We start from the raw sequence: 21,284 nt of genomic DNA on the forward strand, positions 1-21,284 counted from the left end.
TATGTCAGTACTACTTAAAATTACTTTTTACAACAATTTTCAGCAGCATGCTTATCGTGGCCAATCATTCGTGTATCTGAATTTTCATGGTTACAAGGGGATAGCTAGGAAATATCCGTAATGAAATTGCAGAGAATATTTCCACCTTGAGTAGCATAAACATTTTCATCAGTCTCTAAAGAAGCAATTCTATCGGCAAGAAATTTGAAAATTCCGTTGTGATGTCATCTTCACACAGAAAAGTATTCCAAACCCTTGGCGTTCTACCAGAATCAACAACTTGCCGTCTAGCACCAGTACTTTCCCTTTTGTTTTCGTCCCAGCCTTTAAATAATTAATTTAGTAAACATCAAATCGATGTATACTCTTGAATACTTATAGAAGGAAGATTTCATGTAAAGCAGTATGATATCATTTGCATAATCATCAAATATGTTTGCCTGAATTGGTGGCAATAAATTAACCATTGCTGCCCCACCAGCGATAAATTCGTGAGAATTTGGATCATTTGATGGCAAATCGTAGAATGTTTCAAGTATACCCATTTGCTGCGATTTAATACCACATCCTGACACAAAGACGGAGTAGCAGTTTGGTTTTCATGGCTAACTAAGAAATGAAAAGTCTAGAAAAGAGATCGCAATCAGTGTTCAGGTTCTCTAGCTTTGTTTTTTGACAAAGAAGTTTCAAGTTTTATTTTAAGGCTTTTATAGGGACACGTTCTTTTTCATCTGGGTAAAAAATCAGATTCTCCTTTGTTTCGCATTTGCTTCAAAAGATCGTACTGTTTCGACCAAATATCTTGGAGTTTATATACATATCTTACCTACTACTATGAATCAACAATTTCCTTAAAAGTGTCAATTTTTTTATAAATCTGACAACTCTTCTTGAAATGAATTTCCAAACTCGTTTATCCTTTTAGAAAGCCGTTAAAGTGTTTCGAAGAAATCCTTTTGTGTTTTCGTATAGTCTTCATGACGTCGTTCATTTGTTGTAGAATGACTCAAACCACTAAATCTTTCAAATTTATCTACCAGTCTACTGACTTCTGGTCCACCTACCAGCCATCGTCTCGAAGTGATCTTCGATTAAACGTATGGTACCAACACCGCCGTTCACGACTCATCATTCTGTATTTGTGCCTGATCAATTGTAATATAAGAAATCAATTGCAACTTGCTGGTCTTACGTACAGTAAAAATTACCATTTGCAAATTTCATTGCCACCCGTGGGTGATGTTTGGGAAGGGAAGCCATATCTTTGAGATAGATCGGTAACCATTGAGCATAATTTACACAATCAAGACCAATATTGGTATTATGCTTGACATGGACTGTTTGTAAAGAACGATATCTGACTCATGAAATGAGCGTACTACATGTGCAGGCACATGAAGTTCTTAATTCATATGACTCTCTTTCCTTTCATCCATTGATCACATACTTGAACGTCACACAGTCATGAATTATATTTTCTGTGTTTACGCTTTCAATACGGCTGCCATTATCGATTCTTGAAAGCAAATCATATCATCATTTGCACAATTCGCTTGATTTTGTTTGCTTATATCTTCCACTAACCCTAGGTCTCTATCACTTATGGTTTACCAGTCAGAAATGCATATTACTTATATGACATGTATAAGGGGAAATAACTCTCATATGGAGTGTTTATATCGCCTCGGTCAAAATAATACAGATCATGCGAAGGATATGACGAGCAATTGTATAAAATAAATTTGTTGCTTTCTCCGGTGACGGAGTAGATGCATTCACAAGAAAAACAGTGTTATGGGAGATAACTCTTACAAAGAAAATTGTTCGTCTTAGAACGGGTGAAAATAAATAGCGCATAAACTGTATGATACTATATAAGAAATATCTTAGCGACATATTGCGAAACAAAAATTTGCGTGAGAACAAAATTTAGCGGAAGAAAATAATAATAATAATAATAATAATAATAATAATAATCAGAACAAATACAATAGGTCTTTCCACAGAAAAGTGAAAAGACCTAATAATAGTCCAGCGGCTACAGGCATATTTCAGACGAATTGTGCACATCCTGCTACAAGCATGAAATTTGGCATAGACCTTCCTCAACTATTACTCTTTTATTTCAGATAGGGAGGCATTTGAAAAAAATGTCTCACTTCCTCTAAACCACTTATTCTATTCTATAGTTAATGTTTTAATACAAAGTTAACGCTTCCGGTAAATAAAACCAATATGGCGTAAATTTCAAAGATTTCAGAAAATGCCTAAATAGTCAGAAAAGAAAGACAGTTGTTATCGATTCGTTTAATGTGTTTGAGCTTTTGATTTTGCCATTTGATTGGGGACTTTCCGTTTATAATTTTGCTCAATAATTCTGTTGTAATTTTACTTTTTGTATGTTGGTGATGTCATTACTGGTGTAAAAGACAGCATGAAACATACATTTTCTGTGGTTTTGTGTCAATTTGATATTTTGGGTCTAAAGTTATACACCCCGTTTCTTTTTCTTCATGATGTTTTGCAATAGTACTCCTATTTCCTCTAGCTTAAAATACATCAACAAGAGTCAAAAGCGTCATATCCAATACCAATGTCTCCATTACTTGAAAAAAAGTGCCTATTGTCTTTTCCATCTGACTTTTAGTTTTCCATTTGTTGGTTTAGGTAACGCAACTAAGTACATCCATGGGTATTATTTTGAAATGGTAACAGCTGATACGTACTTATATTGTACATGTAATGTGTAAATTGTGGACGCTTCTGTTCCCACTTCTTGTCGGTTCTAAGTGTTTAAACCTTAAATTGTTGTGGTTTTTAGAGGACTTTTTAATATTTTGTTCTATTATCACAAAGAAATCTTGAACTAAGAAATACAATCCTTATAAAAGTAATCAAGACAAACTAAGCATTTTTTTATTCAAATAACTGCACGAATTTGTTAGAACATAAATAGACAAATGATAGTGCAAATTGAAAAAAAAACGGATGCTACTTCAATGAACAACGTCTTAAGCAGTAAAAAATGCTACTTGAACAGAATAAAACTGTCAAACGGGTAACATGAGTTTGTTTACGACATTTTTATGAGCCTAATGTATTCAGAATAGAGCAAAATGGTGGGTAACGTTTTAAGACACACAACATAAAGAACGAAACAGCTATTTGTCAAATCCATATGATTATAAAAGAGGGACGAAAGATACCAGAGGGACAGTCAAACTCATAAATCGAAAATGGACTGACAACGCCATGGCTAAAAATAAAAAAGACAAACAGACAAACAATAGTAAACATGACACAACATAGAAAACTAAAGAATAAACAACACGAACAACACGAACCCCATATAAGCTTGATCATTATTTCTATTTCAGTTGATACATCTATTTGTTATCATTATATGTAACATACCCTATATTTTCTGATCATTAATTCAACAAAGAATTCATTATTGTATTCGAATGAAACAGAAACAATACACCTTCCCCCCAAAAAACATAGGAAACTAAAGTTAACACCCTTTACATAACCTTCTTCGGTAACAGGTGAGCCCCAGTATATGGCTTTGATGATTTGAAATAAAATGAAACGAGGTTCAAGTGTTTGCATTTAAACTAGCCATCCAACTTAAGTTCACTGGACCTGACAAAACTACATACATCCAATCGTAGAACTAGAAAATTGTTTAATCTTCACCATTGGTTATGTAAAAAATAATGGTCTGATTTCATGAATGTAATGATGATAACATTACTGATGAGTCTCATTCAACGCAAACAACAAACAATGACAGCAATGTTAAAAAAAATATGCATTACATTCTTCCTGACATCACAACTAATTTAATGACATTCAAAATATGTTTACTGCTAGGTCTTATCTTTTCCAATTCAATTACTCAACCCTAAAATAAAAAATGTATTGAAAGATTAGAATTAAATAAGTATAAGGAAAGAAACATATAAAAAAACGGAAAATCCCTGATCAAATGGTAAAATCAAATGAAAAACACACATCAAATGAATGGACAACAACTGAAATATTCCTCACTTGGTACATTAAGCTTTTTGAAATAAGGGTATTGACCAAGTTGTAGTATATAATAGTATAAAAGTTATCTATGCACAACGTCAGACGCACATTTTACAATATCCATGTATATGTTTTAGTCGTGCTACAAATGTGGATGCCAAAATATAGGAAAACCCGAAAGCCAGATTTCAACTTTAAAGAGCTGATAAAAGTTTATACATTTTAGATGATAATCAGTGTTCTTAATAATGTTGACTACTGTTTTAAAATAACAAGCATTTTAAAGTCTGTGTCAAAGCGACAACAACCCGACAAGAGAGCAGATAACAGCCGAAGGTAACCAATGAGTCTTCAATGTAGCGAGAAACTCTCGCACCCGGAGGCGTCCTTCAGCTGGCCTCTTAACCTCATTTATACATTCTGTGAAACATAATGTGGTGATCAGCTATTTAGCGAGTACTTTTCGAGAACCATAAACATTTTGGCTAAATAAAGCGACGAAAATGACACCAAAGTGACATATAAAAATCATAATTCGAAAATGAACTGATAACGGCATGAAAAAATAAAAGAATAGAAAACAAGAGACAAACAATGGTACATGTATACAAAATACAAATCAAACTGAACTCTGCGTGTTATTCTTAAGTGTTATGGACGAGTATATGTTACACGATACTCGTTTTAGTAATTTATTAAAAAAAATATCTTTTGCATATTTTATCATCAAACATTGTGAAACATTGATTGAGCATCGACTACAGATCTTAAAGAGGTGCTAGTTTCCTTATCTCAGATGTACTGTCATAGAAATTATTTACCCACGTACTCACATTTTTAAAGTCTTGCATGTTTCAGGATAAATGTTTAATTGACTACAAAATAAATAAAAACTTACTTTTTTCACAAATGAATCTCACATTTCTGTTACATGGAGTATCCATCCATATGGACCACATGCGTACGCAATTTTCTCCTGTCCCGTTACTTGGTTCTGTTGGAGACCAATCAGTAAATGTAAATTGTGTCAGGCTACTGGCCCAAATCCAAGAACCTTCATTTTGTATGTCACTCCCACCTAGCCAGTACACTACAATAATTATTTAAAGTTAATGCATGTAGAAAAGAACAAATTATCTTCAAGTTATTGGAGTAATGTAGATTATAACAGATGCAACTTAAATATGGTAAACGTGGTCAAGTAAAATCCAGTGCTAGTTTTGCATGGTATTCCTATAGGTTGCATTTTGTATAGCTGTTTCGCAAGCCATGCCTATTTTGAGGAGATAAACAATATGCATAGATATGTTTATTTGTTTACATATTGCTTTAAAGATCTGAGCTCTGTGTTTCATCTAGTAGAGACAAAACTTGAAATAGTTACCAGTATACAAATAAATTGGTAGCACCTAAAATTCAATGACTATGAGGTCCAAAAGTCAAGGTAAGGATAGTATGGAACTTTGATTTGAACTCTTCGAAGTTCAGGGCATATCAATGTTAAAAATATGCCACATAGCCCTATATTTTGACCTTTAAATACAATATAAGTGTATATCAACTGTCTGTTTTTGGATATATTTTGCATGAAACGTCCTAGTAACAGGGACTCAGTTTTAGCCGCAAAGGGAGCTAAACCTATTGGGAATTGCAGTGTCTATTTTGTAACCCATAAGCAATAATTATCCACAATAATATAAGTCTATGCGTATTATTTATATTAGCGTTTGAATACCTGAAGAATTATCAAACTTCGTATTTTGACACCATGTTTAGAAAATTAACTTGATGATGTGCATGATTTATTCGTATTTATAAATGCTCCTTACACCAAAATTGTTGTAGCTTTAAAAAAGAAAGGACAATGTTTAGTTAATTTGACCAAATAAAATTACATTTATTCAAATCTAACAAATCGTGAATGGTCTTACTGTATATGATAAAATTAATACAGTTATCGTAACTTTCTTTTCTGATTTGCATAAACATAAAGTTGCAGTACATATACATTTATATTAGAAAATATCATGTTGGATATGTCCATTGTACCCCCAATTTTTGGTATGGTTCGTGATGCTCATTCTTTAGTTTTCTATGTGTTGTGTCTTGTGTACAATTATTTGACTGGTTTATTTTCTTTTTAGACATGGAATTGTCAGTTTATTTTCGATCTATGGGTTTGACTGTCCTTCTGGTATCTTTCGCCCCTCTTTTTTAATATACATACTTTGACCATATGCAATTGCTGTCATCTTTAAAAAGTCGTTTTCACAACTAGAACCGACTTCTACTAGCCTGCTTCCATCATACTTGCACGTCAACTATAATAACAAACATCAAATGGTTTTACTATATTCCACTGGTAATTAATTCATTTCGACTTATTTCATGTAATAACTATAATTTATATGCCTTAAATAAACATGCAAAACTATAAAATATAAAACACTTAAATGCATTGTATACGTGAAGTTTGGATCCAAACTGGATTTTCTTGTAGTTTCTACAGTTCTCTAGATACATTTTATGTTTTCCTATACTATTGATAAAATTTTGAATATACGTTGGAAATTACATGAAATATGCTAAGGTGAAAAGGTAAATGCATGTTAACATACTACAATGTAATCAGTGTATATACAACCTTCATTCAGTTTACTTTTAAATACAGTTATCTGAAACACAAAAGATGTTTCTGCTAGTCGCAAATGGACAGAAGAGTGTTGATGCTTTTCAATTCGATAAAACATATAAAATGATCCTAGTTTTGATTTGGTCTATTATTAAAATTAATCTGGTTCAATATACGACTTTTGTCTTAAAATATTTGTATTTTTCCACGGGATCCAAGGTTAAGAATGAAATCATTGGATCAAAATATTGAAATCAAATTGAAAACTAAGTCAAATGTTCTTTTTGTGAAATCGTAATCGACAGATATAGAAGAGAGCATGTTGATCATGTTTATATTAGGGTGCTACCATTTGATTTTTATGGGGGCTAGGATGAAAAATGTTGTCCTGCATTTTTTTTTTTAGTTGTAATCTCTGTCCTGCCTTTTTATTTTTCACTCTATTCGGTCCTGCCTTTTTTTATTAGTTTATCCTGACTTTTTTTACTTAAATTGTCATCCTGCCTTTTTTTTTGCAAAGTGTCTCATCCTGCCTTTTTTTTAACTCAAAACTGTCCTGCCTATTTTTTTCAAATTTCATCCTAGCCACCCCCCATAAAAATCAAATGGTAGCTCCCTTAGCCATTTTTTTATATTTTGCTTATTCGTCTCATCACTGGTAGGCAAACATTAAAACATATAACATTACAGCAGATTCCATTGAGTGTGAAGCCAAAGGTAATATCTTTGGTTAGCTTGCTTGTTAGCTGAACCGTGATGTCATTGTTAGGTTAGGTAAATTACCCTACTTTAAGAATAGAATAGTCGACACACTCAATGGAATGCGCTGTATTGGGTTACAGGTTTACTTACTACAGTATAGACTACACATTAAATAACGAATTTGTATGCATGACTGACGAATATAAGTGTCATATCTTTAATGTTTTTTTTATAAACTAAACAACAATTTTCACCTCTTTTAAAATATCATTGTTATATGGGATATTACCATGTCAGTAGCAAATTAACAAGTCCATTAAAAACGGCATCCTTACCCTAGCTTCGTTCCAAGTTTTTCTCCCTCCACTAAAGTAGAAACATTTATTCTCGTATTTTAACCATCTTGTTGGACATGATAATGAAACTGAAAGTAAAAAATAAAATATTTAGAGAATATTGATCAAATTACAAAACATTGTTTCTCAAATATTCGTTCGATAATTTCAGAGATTACGTCAGCCGTTTATCTACTTTTATATAGGATGAATAGAAGACATGTATCTTATATGTCATTTCGCCCCTATTGTAAGTAACTAAAATTCTAAGTTCCTGAAAACAAGTTAATTTACTATTTATACACTTAAGTGTGTTTTGATTAAACTAAAACGAAGACCTTGCCTCCAATTTTCCATATTCTTAGCAAAAAGAATTTAGAAGTGATTAAACTAGAAAAGCACTAGGAATATGAACTTTTATTTAGTGATAGGTACAGGACTTTCAAATTGGTACTGAATGTTCTAAAAAAGGAATAGAAGAAAATTGTAAACTTTTTCTTACTAGTGCTTAATGTCTAACGGCGTTCGACGCGGTGATCATTAAGTTTAGAATAATTTTCAAGCTTAAATAGAGATCAACCTCATTTGTTTTTCGTTGTTGGAATAGTCATTTGTTTGTTTAGTGATTAAATTTACAAAACAATGTTAACTTATGTGCCCGAATTTTTGAAAATTGTACTTATTATGTTTATTAGAATGTCATACAAGTGAGAGGTTAAGATAGCTATAAAACCATGTTTAATCCGCCATTTTCTTTGAAAGGTAATACAGATAATACTTCAGAAATATGACAGTATTTTTTCATTTGTTTCATAAGTCATAAATGTAGTAGTAGGGTTGTATGTTATGGATACATAGTTCTACTGCAAAACAATAACAATCAAAACCAAGGAGTAAACAAAGACTCACAAAACCAAAGGTAAACTTACATCAACAGTTATAAATAATAATTAAGAAACAACACGAACTCCACTAAAAACCGGGAGTGTCGGCAATGCCGGCAGTGACCATGCGCTCTATCAGGTAAAAGGTTTTTTTGGAATGTATAACATGACTGCTCAAACAACTTTAAATTAAAAGCATTTAGTTTAAGATAACTATGATATTTCTCTTTTTCATACTTATTTGTCTGTGGTTATTCTGATCAAATTCATTTTTTAAGTAAAATGTTTTTAGTTATAAAACATGTGACTGATATTTTCAAATCCGACCGACATATGTTGCCCTATCATTTTTAGCCATGGCGTTGTCAGTTTGTTTTAGATTTATGAGTTTGACTGTCCCTTTGGTATCTTTCGTCCCTCTTTCAATATATTGGTAACATTATGTTATACTTGCATTCAATTATATTTATGGAAAATGGTTTGACCGATTCTTATCTAAAGCATTTTTCATAGTCAATATCATTGATTCGAGATACTTGCAGTATCTTCACGCATCTTATACACAATCTATCAACTATGTTAAACAACAATTGCGCGCATTAAGATAAAAAAAAAATGCACTAAATACCAACACGTTAAAGAATGGGCCTATAGCAGCAGTCATAGTGATACCTGCATCGTTTGTCACGTCTCTCAATATGAACAAAAGTATTACAATTAATCAAAGTAAGGATAAACGACAAGAGAAAAATAATCCAAACGTATAAGTGGTTTGTTTTGATAGTCAATCACATTACCATGCTTATGTTTGTATGTGCCTTTCCCAAGTAAGGAGCCTGTAATTCAGTGGTTGTCGTTTGTTCATGTGTTACATATTTGCTTTTCGTTCATTTCTTGTACATAAATAAGGCCGTTAGTTTTCTCGTTTGAATTGGTTTACATTGTCATTTCGGGGCCTTTTATAGCTGACTCTGCGGTTTTGGCTTTGCTCATTGTTGAAGGCCGTACAGTGACCTAAAGTGGTTAATTTCTTGTCATTTTGTCTCTTGTGAACACTTGTCTCATTGGCAATCATACCACATCTTCTCTTTTATATTTACTTTGACATGTTTGAGGAACTCTTTTTTCCTATTTTTTTCAATAGTATTTTTAAGTTGGTGTCTAGAAATAATATCATAGTCTGATGTTGACATCTACCATAAGACTATGATATTTGATGTTATAGTTATATAACAGGCATTTTAACAACAAGGTTTGTGTTTGTGTTCTTTAAAAGTCTTTACAGACGTAAATAGTTTTGTTCGAGCTAGCAATGCCACTTCAGTAGAGTAAAGATTTGTGATATGGACAAAGGCTGGTTTATTTGGTCATGATTTGATTTCTTGTTGCCTATAACGATTGTAATTCATCTCTACATATAAGCATACAAACCATTGTTTGCATCAACGTTTTCCGCCAAACTTTTAATATTCAGAGATCGTGGATGTGGAATATTCAAACACATTAACCATGATATCAGAAATTTAAGTGGTTTGGTTAATCATTTGAAGCGACACCAGCGACGACGTTTTGACAACACATGTTGTTGTATGACGTCAGAGGAGTGAAATTATCGGTTTTATTTCACTGGGTTAACAAGGCTATTCATTGTAACCAATGCACTAAAAAGATTTGATTATTTTAAAAAAGGTATTAGAAATAGGATCAATTTCAGAACATCAAGTAATGTAATCTTAAACATCATAACATACACCATGTATAGAGAGGTATTAAAATAATTAAGAAACATATAATTGTCAAAAGAATGTCACCGTCCCACATTTTTAATAACAATAGGAAAATAGAATTCTCTCTATTGTTTAACATTTAAGTATGGAATTTTCGATGTGAACGCTCGGACAAAACAGATATGACAGACATAATCTATGGACACCAATTGAACCAATCTCCGGCGCAGAGTTCATATCCGTTCCATACATGCTCTGCAATACTGCACTTAATAGTCAAAGACAAGCTGACAACGCCATGGCAACATTCGAAAGAGAAACACGCAGTCTATAATTCACCAAAAAAAAAACTAGTGACCAACAACAGAATCTTTTCATGCCATTTACAAAAAGCAATTTCATCGCCAAATCTCGATATACAATATACAGTGTTACCATTAACATTTGTGAAAGGGATATTAAACGAAAATATCTAAGGAGATTCAGTTACCGTTTAAATAAGTAAGTTAATACATATGTTTTAGCGTGTCCAATTGTTAACGATTTCAGGGAAAACAACATTGACAAAGCAACATTTTGATAGCTATTGTATGTCTATAAAAAAGTGTTTTATTCAAGTGTCAATAGTGAGTCATTTGAAGTCGAAACGTGCGTATATGATGAATTTATTCAGAGATAGTTGTTGACCTTCACAAGATGTATTTAGATGGGAGATTTGTGTCATTGGCACTCCTTATTATATCTATATGAATATGATTCGTAGCTTTGACAAAGCTTGTTCACTTACGATGAATAGAAGTTAAAATGTATATACTGTAATAATATAAAAAAAAGTTATGTTTTATATTAGGCGAGTTTTCTATAATACTTAAATGGTATATGTAGTCTTGTATACTTCTTTACACACTGGCTCTATAGTTTGCCTTTAATTTTTTATCATATATTTTACGATGTATTTTAAAAATAATACTTGTTGAAATCTTTAATTGAACTGATAAAATGTTGAAATCAATGAGAAGGACAAATTAATGACGAGATGCATGTGTGGTCCTTTGATGTTGTTACAGTTGATAAAATAGTTTGTAAATAATATATTATGACGAAACCTTTTATATTGCGACCAACATGAAGTAAGTACACCATGAAACATATCTTTTTATCTATATGTAATAATTCCCTGTACGAAAATAAATCACCGAGGAATATATTGATTTGTAATTAGTCAAAAAGTCTCTTTCAGATCAACTTGTTAGCTAACACAGCTTTGTATAAATAAGTGAGTTATTATAAGAACAAAATGTTTCATAAGCAAATGAGTTGAAGCGCTTATGGGAATATCAGATTAATTAACACGAATATTTAAAAAAAAAAATATAGGACCAATTTGTTAAAGATCGCGTCAATCATATAGAAATTGTCAATGTTTGTTTGAATCATTAATAGTTTAATAAAACCAATTTTCCAATTGTAAAACTTGAACAAAGCATGCTAATTGTCAAATTGTAGACTGTTCTATCGTTTCAACTTTATTAGGATATGGTATGTGAAAATGAAATCGCATGAGGCACTTGTAAAATGCCTTTTAATTTCTCAAGGGATTTGATGAAATACATGTTAAAATTAGTAAAGTAATTTGAAATTTGAATTTTGAAAATAGTTAACTGGTAGATTAAGTTCGGATACTATCATTTAATACATCATTTTTTTTCTGTTGAGACATGCTTGCTTTATTAAAAAATAAGCGAAATTAAACCTGATTTCAAGAGTGTTTTCTCTGAGTGTAAATAAATTGCATACAAATTTGTATACGTTTGTTGAATAAAGAGACCAGTATTATTATTTTTTGGCAATAGTATTCCTTATCGAGTCAAATTAATAACCTTCGATTAGGCGTATGAACTTGTAAAACCGGAAATAAAACCTTTGTCTTAACTGTCCTCTTAAAACTATCAAAAACAATTATTTTCTTTAGGACATCTGTAATTTTAGGACTTAAGAGAAGTATGGATATATATATAGCAAGTATAAACACTGATGATAAGTGCATCCAAATTTTTTACACTCGGTTTTGTTATGCTTCTATTGATTTTTTAAGAAGACATGTTTGAATGGTTTTACATTGTCATTTCGGGGCCTTTTATAGCTGAGTATGCGCTATGGGCTTTGCTCATTGTTGAAGGCCGTACGATGACCTATAGGTGTTAATTTCTGTGTCATTTTGGTCTCTTGTGGACAGTTGTCTCATTGGCAATCATACCACATCTTCTTTTTTATATGTCAACAGATTTTTATATATATTTGCAATTGGACAGGTAAAATAAGGTAGTATTCCCATCTTACTCATGAAATATGCTGTCTTTCCAAAATTTAATGAATCAGTATGAAGGGTCAGATAAATCCTGTCTCTATGCGCGAATTTTTCTCTTTGAAATAAGACAGAATTATGTTTTTGATGTGTTTGTTGTGTTATGTTGGTTTTTTTTTGTCTCTTTCACATTTTGCCTGGTTCCATACTTTAGGTGTTTTAGAAAGGAAAGTTTCTTTTACAGTATGCCTTATCAAGTTCCGAGTAAAACTGGTGACTTGACTAGTTACAGCCCTTGGATGGTGTAGACTTCCCCAAAAACGTGTATGGTGTAATGGTGTATGGCATATGGTGTAATGGTGTAAGGTGTATGGTGCTATGGTGTATGGCGTAAGGGGAATGGTGTAATGGTGTTTGAGGAATTGTGTGATTGCGTAACGTGCGATCGGTAATGTTGTGAATGATGGTGTGCGACATTTCATTGGTTGAAAACGAAGTTCTTTTTGTTTTATTTTTTCGTATTGTAAACATAAACAATAATAATAATCTTAATATTTGAAATTTAATTGCATTATGGGTTATTTTGATTCGTGTAGATATAATGAGGAATGGTGTATGGTGTAATGTGTAAGGTCTATGGGGCATCGGTGTAACGTGTATGGTGTAATGGTACATGGTGTAAGGTGTAATGGTGTATGGTGTATGGTGTAATGGTGTATGGTGTTAGTGGGAAGTTTACACCATCCAAGGACTGTATTCACTTAAAACCTAAACGAGTATCTAGTGAAGATAGGTTGTTTGGGTCACAAAAATGTTGCGTTTTTCTTGGCACATTGACAAAAACCCAACAATTGTTTTGCATCATTCTTCTAGCGTTAGAAGCAGTACTTCACAAAGTTAGACCTTTTGTACCTAAGTATCGATGGCAACATTTTCTGATCATAGGCGAAAAGACAACAGTAGTTCAACATGTAAACAACAGAGGGGGCAACAGCGCAATATGATTATGTTACAAAACTTGCGACTTGTAGCAAATGACCATCAAACACAAAAGAGTTTCTAGGGCAGCTCGCATAATAGTAATTCGGAAGAATATATTGGTCGAAATGTTCACATAAACAGAATGGCTGCTTATAACCCGGCTTTTCACGAGACACTAGAAAGCTAATCAGGGTATACTCGAGATATGGTATAAACAAGATTACAATTCAAAAAGTTAAATTGGTGATGAAATAAAGGGATAACCATTTATCCATCATCTTTACAATATCGCAGTATTGCATCTTATAGGTCAATATTGTTTTCACTATAACCACCAATTGACAATACATCGGTCAACATCTTAATACTTTGAGATTGATAAGTGGTATATATTCAATACCACATTGGAATGTCTTAACAGAACAAACCGAACCACTATGGTTTCAAAGTGGTTGTTCAATTTTGGGCTCATCACTTGGCTTCCGTCGTCCGTCGTCGTAACCCTTAACAAAAATCCTCTGAAACTACTGGGCCAAACTTAACCAAACTTAGCCACAATTATCACTTGGGTTTCTACTTTTAAAGATGTGTCCAATAACACCGCCAACCAACCAAGATTGACGACACGGCAAAAAAGAACAAAGAGGTAAAATGTAGTATTTGGATTATATTTCTGAAACAAGAGCATTTAGAGCAAATTTGACTGAGGTAAAATTGTTCAAAATCTATCTGCCCTGAAATTTTCAGACAAATCGGACAAAACATTGTTTGGTTGCTGTCCCTTGTGTTTGTGTTATCTTGAATAATGTTAAAGATGAGATACACTGTCAACACCAATAATGTTCAGCCAAGTAAGATCTATAAATACAATGGTCAATTGAACTCCTTGAGTTGTTATTGTTTCAAAAAATAAATCGGAAAAATCATACACAAATATTCCCCTCTGAAACTAGCTACTGAAGCAAATTTAATCAAACTTGATCTCAATCATCATTAAGGGATATTGTTTTTAAAATGTGTCCGATGACCACGCTCGGCAACCGACATGGCCGACATGGCAAAAAATAAAACAAAGTGGTCAAATACAGTTTTTGGCTTATATCTCTGAAACTAAAGCATGGAAGCAAATTTGAGAATCTGTATAAATGTTTATCAGGTTAAAACCTATCTGTCCTATTCTATGACGAATCAGAAAACCTCTTGTAAGGTTGCTGTCCCTGAATTGGTAATTTTAAGAAAACTTTGCAGTTTTTGGTTATCTTGAATATTATTATAAATAGAGATAAACTGTAAACAGCAATACTGTTCCGCAAAGAAATATCTACAAATAAGTCAGCATGACTAAAATTGTCAGTTGACACCATAAAGAGTTGTTGGTCTTAAAAGTCAATTTTTAACAATGTTTGTAAATTTCTGTTTTCTTTTACAAAAGTATTACCCTCTAAAACAACTGAGACAACCAAACTTGGCCTCAATCATCATTAAGGTACCTAATAAATTATGTGTCTGGTGACCCTGCTTTTCAAACAACCTGACGAACATGGCTAAAATGGAATATAAGGGTAAAGTTGTTGGCCTTTAACTCTGAAACTAAAGCAAAAGTATAATGGTTGCATTAATCTATGCATAAATTGTAAAAAAAAATATCAGTTGAGCGACATAGGCTTCTTAGAGCCTCTAGTCTAAACAAAATTAGACATTGGATCCCAAAAGATCAATTGCCATTTATTGAAAGAGAACTGGAAAGTTTTGACAAGATGAAGGCAATATGTTTAAGTTAAGCCATTGAATCTCCGTTCCAGATTCAATTTATCAAGAAGAAAACCCGAGAAATAAGAAATCGATCAATAATATATTTTATTTTGAAACAGAGGCCCTAGGGTAAACAAGAAGTATACACATTACTGACAATAACAATAATTAGTACTTTGATAAATTCCTACACACACTAATTGGGTGGAATATACATAATATATTTGATATATGCACACACATACACGTAACATTTATTCCAAATGTAATATTAATATAGATAGCAAAAAAATATAAGTATGATCAGGGTTTCCCCTGGGTCAATTATTTTTTTCGCCACCTCTTTCGCCAAAACAATATATTTTTCGCCACTTTATTATTTTTTTCGCCAAGTAACATAAATATATTTTGCCTGTTGTGCCCTTTTGTACTAAGAAGTAATTTTTACAACAAAACAAAAGCTTTTATCACATGAAATTGATCCCTCATTTCATGTGTAGTCATTACATTGAAGGGTTACTCTCATTCGAGGGGTTGTTCCCAGCCTTTTGGATAGATTTTTTCATAACGACAGTTTTCTTTTCTTGACCATCGTAAATGAAAAAGTTGAGACGTACAACTATGCTTGAAACACGTGCATGTGTCACTCAAACGACTTTATTAAAGTCAAAGGATAAAAGATTCAAAGTTTGAACAATTTTCGTCACAACAACAGCTTTCTTTTCAAAACTATCTTTAAAGGGAGAGATGTCAAAAGTTTGCTTCAAATACGTGCGTTGCAAAGATGTAAATAAATTCTGTATGTGACATTTATAGCGGAAACCATTTGACCATATAATTTTGTGAAACAATTCAATCAACACCTTTATTAATTAGTCCTTTGTTGTCGATAGCTATAAAATGCAATCAGCTGATTATTGATTTTCTGTCTAAATCTTAATGAGGTCAAGGTGAATTCCGAGTATTGTCTGATCGGTTAAAGTCCGAGAAACTCGAAAAAAAGTAAATAAACAAGATGGAGGAAAATAAATCGGTTTATATATTTCTTTCGCCAAATTCTTTCGCAAATGACGAATTTTTATCGCCACAATTATTATTTTTTCGGCCAGCGGAAACCCTGAGTATGATATCCTATATTAAGTTTAATGTTTGACATTTTTTAAAGATTGAATTGTCAAGTGATTGGTTTTCCCACGTGATCAAATCGTTCTGTCTTTTTACATGTACATTTTGCTTAAACTATTTTATGTATTTATATTCTTACTTTATCAGAAAATGAGAATATAGTGCTAGTTGTGTCTAGTATAAGATGTTTAACGACAAATGTAAAATTAACTAGTTTGTTGAAGTCATATATGGCAGCTTTAATTTGTCTCTGATATAATTTTTTTTAAAGAATACCAGTTTTACTTTATAAATATATGCCAATAAGACAACTCTTCACAGGTGACCAAATGACCAAATGACAACGAAATTAACAGGGAAAGGTCACAGTACGACCTTCAACTGCTATACAAGGCCCCGAAATCACAAAATATAAACCAATTCAAACGAGAAAACTAATAATTTTGTATATGATGGGCGCTGTATAAATGCAGAAAACGCTTAACTTAAGGGCTCACATGTTGTTTTTTTTTTATTTCGGATTTCATTGATTCCTTCAGATTGGCTTTGTAACCATGGGTTATCTCTTTATAGTTGATTTTCCGAAATTTGAACACCGATTTACTTCTGTTTTATTCATATGGACGTTTAAATTTTGTCTTGGTGTATTATTTAGGAAAATTTTGAGGTATCAAGTTTGGGTATGAGGCAAACAAATTGTTCGTAGTACAAGACGTTTAAGAGGAGAGTTCAGTCCAGTGTCTGGTACAATTCAATATTTTTCAGCAATAAACGATAATGATCTATTGTCGGCTGTTTAACGCCCACAGGCAAATACTAAATGCATGTTCAGGAAAAAAAGCAAATCATTAATAACTACAACAGGTCGTGTAATAGCGAACTTCAATGATTAAGGTATGTAGATTCTGCATTGCCATTTAAAAAGGAAGATACATTTGTATATTGGATATAATGACAATTAACATTGCATCAGGCCACCTGTGGACCCTTAACAACATGGTTTGAAGGTTTTCAATACGGCAAGATAATGACACTTTCTTTAAAAGAGACATCGGATTTTCCATCCCAGTTTGACCGGACGTGGCTGTGGACTTACATGCACATCCCCCATAGTCGAACGAACGCCAAATTTATCAAAGGTATCATTCCTAATTCACACTTGGAATAAGTAATAGTATAATGTTTGAATGAATATGAATTGATTATTTAAATTTAACTACATTGCTGTAGTATTTACCAAAAAATCAAACAGATACAAACTGATATCTGGCAGAATTAAACATTGTCAATTAAAAACGACGAAATAGTATTACTGACGTTAATTTATAAACAAATTACCGTATGCATATATTACTCTAATGCATTTATAAAACAATGAAGAAATGTTATTCTTTTAACATGTTTAACCCTTTTTACACAGCTTATCTAAGTGTTTGAGATAATAAAACAACGCAAAAAATAAAACAACAAACAAAAGGAACTCAAAAAACAATTCCTTCGAGCTCACTTAGTCTTAGATATTCCTACATTACAGTGTATTTTAATTAAACTAAAACGTACATCTGGCTTCCAATGATCAAAATATTTTGCATTAAAAATCTTAAACGTGATTGAACTGGCACATCACTAGGGACATCTTCCTACGAAAACATGATAATTACATCTACTTTGTAAATAGACAAATTTTAAGCATTTCTATTTAGAATTTTAAAATATTTTTGCAAATATAAAACCTGAGATAGTTGTAAAAAAATAAGGGAGGTAATTTATTTAAAAAAAAGCCTAAGGGTAATTTTTTAATTGAGTTAACATATTAAAAAAGGTTTCATATAATTCAAAATTGAGTATTGCATTATTTTATGGCTCAAACAGTTTACAAAATTTGAGGTTTAATGAATTTATTTCTATTTCGTGAGTCATTTAAAAGACAAAAACTGGGATTCTTAAAATATTTATACTTACATTTATTTCAACCGGTATAACAACACGGATGATAATTGTTTCCAAATCAAGTAAAAAAAAGAAATTACCTGTATTTTTCTTTAACATTAGTGCATCCACTGACGACTCATTTTGTGGGCAACAAGATCCATCCAAGTAGCAGTGATTTGTAATTCTGTCATAACTAGCGTAGCAACAAGTTTCCTCTAAGGAGCACAATAACGCACACTCTATTGGAGACAATGTTATTTGTTTTATGACTGATGTACTGCTAGGAAGAATTCTTCTGTTTTTTGTAATATCAAAGTTATGTTTTACAACATTCATTTGTACAATACCTATTGAAAACATTACACACAAAAACACTATAGAAAAGTCAACGTTCGTCTGCAAAATCAACATGGTCAGAAATTTTCAGATTGGGTCTAATGTTGATCGGAACTTAAACATCTTTCCGAATGAACATCATTTTACAAAGCATACATTTAAAATATAATTTTAAAACAAATCATTCACTTGATGAAACACACTATTGAAATTAAAAATTAATTGGAACATTATCATCTATATCTATACTCTGGGGCTGAAATGTAACATGAATTATCCAGTTATAGTTTTCTTCCATTACGTAATTAAGTTACATTCATAAGAAAGGTCTTTAAAAAGCGGCTGTGTATAATCATTTTACCTAAATGTATTATTTTATTTATTGAAGTCATTCATTTGACTCTTTTTTGATAATTAGTTATTAGTTTTAACGATACCATAATATATAATAATAGGCAATAAGAGTTTTATCTTATACATTTGAGTTTCCAATTTAAATAAAATACATGTTAGAAGAATAAAATCGGATATAAACATGGTCGAACAGTTTATTTCTGAATTTTATTTTGTAGATTTAATTTAACATTTAGTTCCGATGACAGAAAATATAATACACCATTATTTTTGAGGTATGTCTATCTAAGTAGATATATTTCCTGTTCCATGTTTTTTGTTGATTTCAGGGCTATGTCAGGTTAGGGTTAATATTGATTTAAAGAAACCATAAACTACTAGTATTTACAAGTTTTATGTGTTTGCTCAAAATACATATGACAAAAAAAAATACGAAGTTGAAGACCGAAAGTCGCTATAAACATGATAAAGAAGAAATAAAAAACACACACATTTCGCAAAAACAAAACAGACAGTTCTATGATTAAAATAAAGAAAACTTGCTTTCTGCATTTCAATAGAAACGACGAATTCACTTTGCGTTTTTTAACATCTGTTTTTTTACTTTAAAGTCTCCAAAAAAGAAATCGTTTGCGTTCTAAATTTACATTCACAGTAACTGTTGTTTTAATCTAGGACACATCATATTATATTCAAAAAAGGGACGAAAGATACCAAAGGGACAGTCAAACTCATAAATCTAAAACAAACTGACAACGCCATGGTTCAAAATGAAAAAGACAAACAGAATAAAAAAAAACCTACAAGAAACAAATCATTAAATACAATTGTTTTTCAATAGGTCTAGATAATTTCATATCGCTAAAGAAAATGTTTTCCCCCCTCGCGTACAGATTAAAATCTTCCTAAGCATGGTATTTCCCATTGATATACACTTTCACAAAGCACTGTTATTATTAGTCTGAAATGATAAACTTGTTCAACTTTTCCTGTTATCTTTAAATCCTTGTCATTTGAATTACACATGTTGTTTTTGGAAGACTTTAAGAAAACTAAGAACACTGCAAGGGAATGCATATCTTTGTGAGTTATATTGTTTTGTACATCTTCCAATTAGCATACAGAAATGAAAATGAAGACCGAAGGATACTGAGTATAAGCAAGTCTAAAGGAACAATAGATTACCAAGCAAAACATGATAATCGGATTCGTGCATTAGAAAAGAAATTCAGGATACACGAATGGGACCAAGATACTCGAATTCGTGAATTTGAAAAGAAATTCAGGATACGTGAATTTGAACATGATACTCGAATTACTGAATTGGAACAGAAATTCAGGATACGTGAAATGGAACAAGATACTCGAATTCGTGAATTGGAACTGAATATCTGAAATCATAAATTAAACCAAGCTGACCGGATTCGCATATTAGAACATGCTTTTCAGATTCAAAGTAAACAAATTGGGGACCTAATCGAAGAATTCACGTATAGTAAGAAAGATAATTTGCAAGTAAACGACGCACTGATACTTTCCAACATGAATGCTACAGATTCAATAATGCCTCACCGGATAGAAGAAGAAGCGGATTCGAATTAGTTGAAGCCTGTACATATATATAAGAAAATATGAGAAGAATGATAAAATGCAAAGAATGTCAGACAGAAAAAAGACTTCTTCTAAGTATGTAAGAATGTATTAATGTAGTAGTGACACTGCCTGTAAGCAGCTGGTTGCAGTATAATACTGTGGCAGTCGGTTTTTTGTTTGTTTGTTGATTTGTTCCATATAAATTTTCTCGTTTGAATCGTTTAACTTGTTTTCACTCCGGGATCTTTTATATTTTCTAGTATATAATAATAATTTTGCATATTAATTTTATATTCTTTCTCACAAAATACGTGGTTTTTTTTTGTTCGGGATAAAGTCATTGTTTGTCGAACAAGTGAGAGGTTTAACTAGTTGCTATAAAGTCCGATGTGTTTGAACGTCTGATTTAGTGTATTTGATAAAGTACTTTCCACTTTACATTTCCCATGGTGTTTGGTGTTTTTGGTTGTTTATGTAAGCTCTTATCACCAATCCGTAAAATCAACTGAAATTGACGGATGAAAGATCCATCCAATGAAAATATTTGAAATAAGTTTAATATACTTCAATTAATGATATGGAATTTCATTT

General features: G+C 31.9%; 1 protein-coding gene across 1 annotated transcript; it reads right to left on the bottom strand.

Moving 5' to 3' along the window:
- Positions 1–2,947: 2,947 nt before the first annotated feature.
- LOC139502905 (perlucin-like protein) lies at positions 2,948–18,929 on the bottom strand. The gene is made up of 5 exons (XM_071292572.1): positions 18,509–18,929; positions 7,705–7,793; positions 6,263–6,356; positions 4,934–5,125; positions 2,948–3,907 (listed from the first exon to the last, which is right to left on the bottom strand). Exons 1-5 carry the CDS (start codon positions 18,819–18,821, stop codon positions 3,894–3,896), a joined length of 702 nt encoding a protein of 233 aa, XP_071148673.1. The 5' UTR covers positions 18,822–18,929; the 3' UTR covers positions 2,948–3,893.
- Between the last annotated feature and the right edge of the window lie 2,355 nt (positions 18,930–21,284).

The sequence above is a fragment of the Mytilus edulis genome, chromosome 14 (genome assembly GCF_963676685.1).
Source record: "Mytilus edulis chromosome 14, xbMytEdul2.2, whole genome shotgun sequence".
NCBI classification, from domain to species: domain Eukaryota; kingdom Metazoa; phylum Mollusca; class Bivalvia; order Mytilida; family Mytilidae; genus Mytilus; species Mytilus edulis.

Coding starts and splice junctions, on each gene's coding strand:
- LOC139502905 (XM_071292572.1), bottom strand. CDS start 18,821: ATGTTGATTTTGCAGACGAACGTTGACTTTTCTATAGTGTTTTTGTGT. Junction 6,357..7,704: donor AAACTTGGAACGAAGCTAGG/GTAAGGATGCCG, acceptor TTGTTATTATAG/TTGACGTGCAAGTATGATGG. Junction 5,126..6,262: donor AGCAATTGCATATGGTCAAA/GTATGTATATTA, acceptor TAATTATTGTAG/TGTACTGGCTAGGTGGGAGT.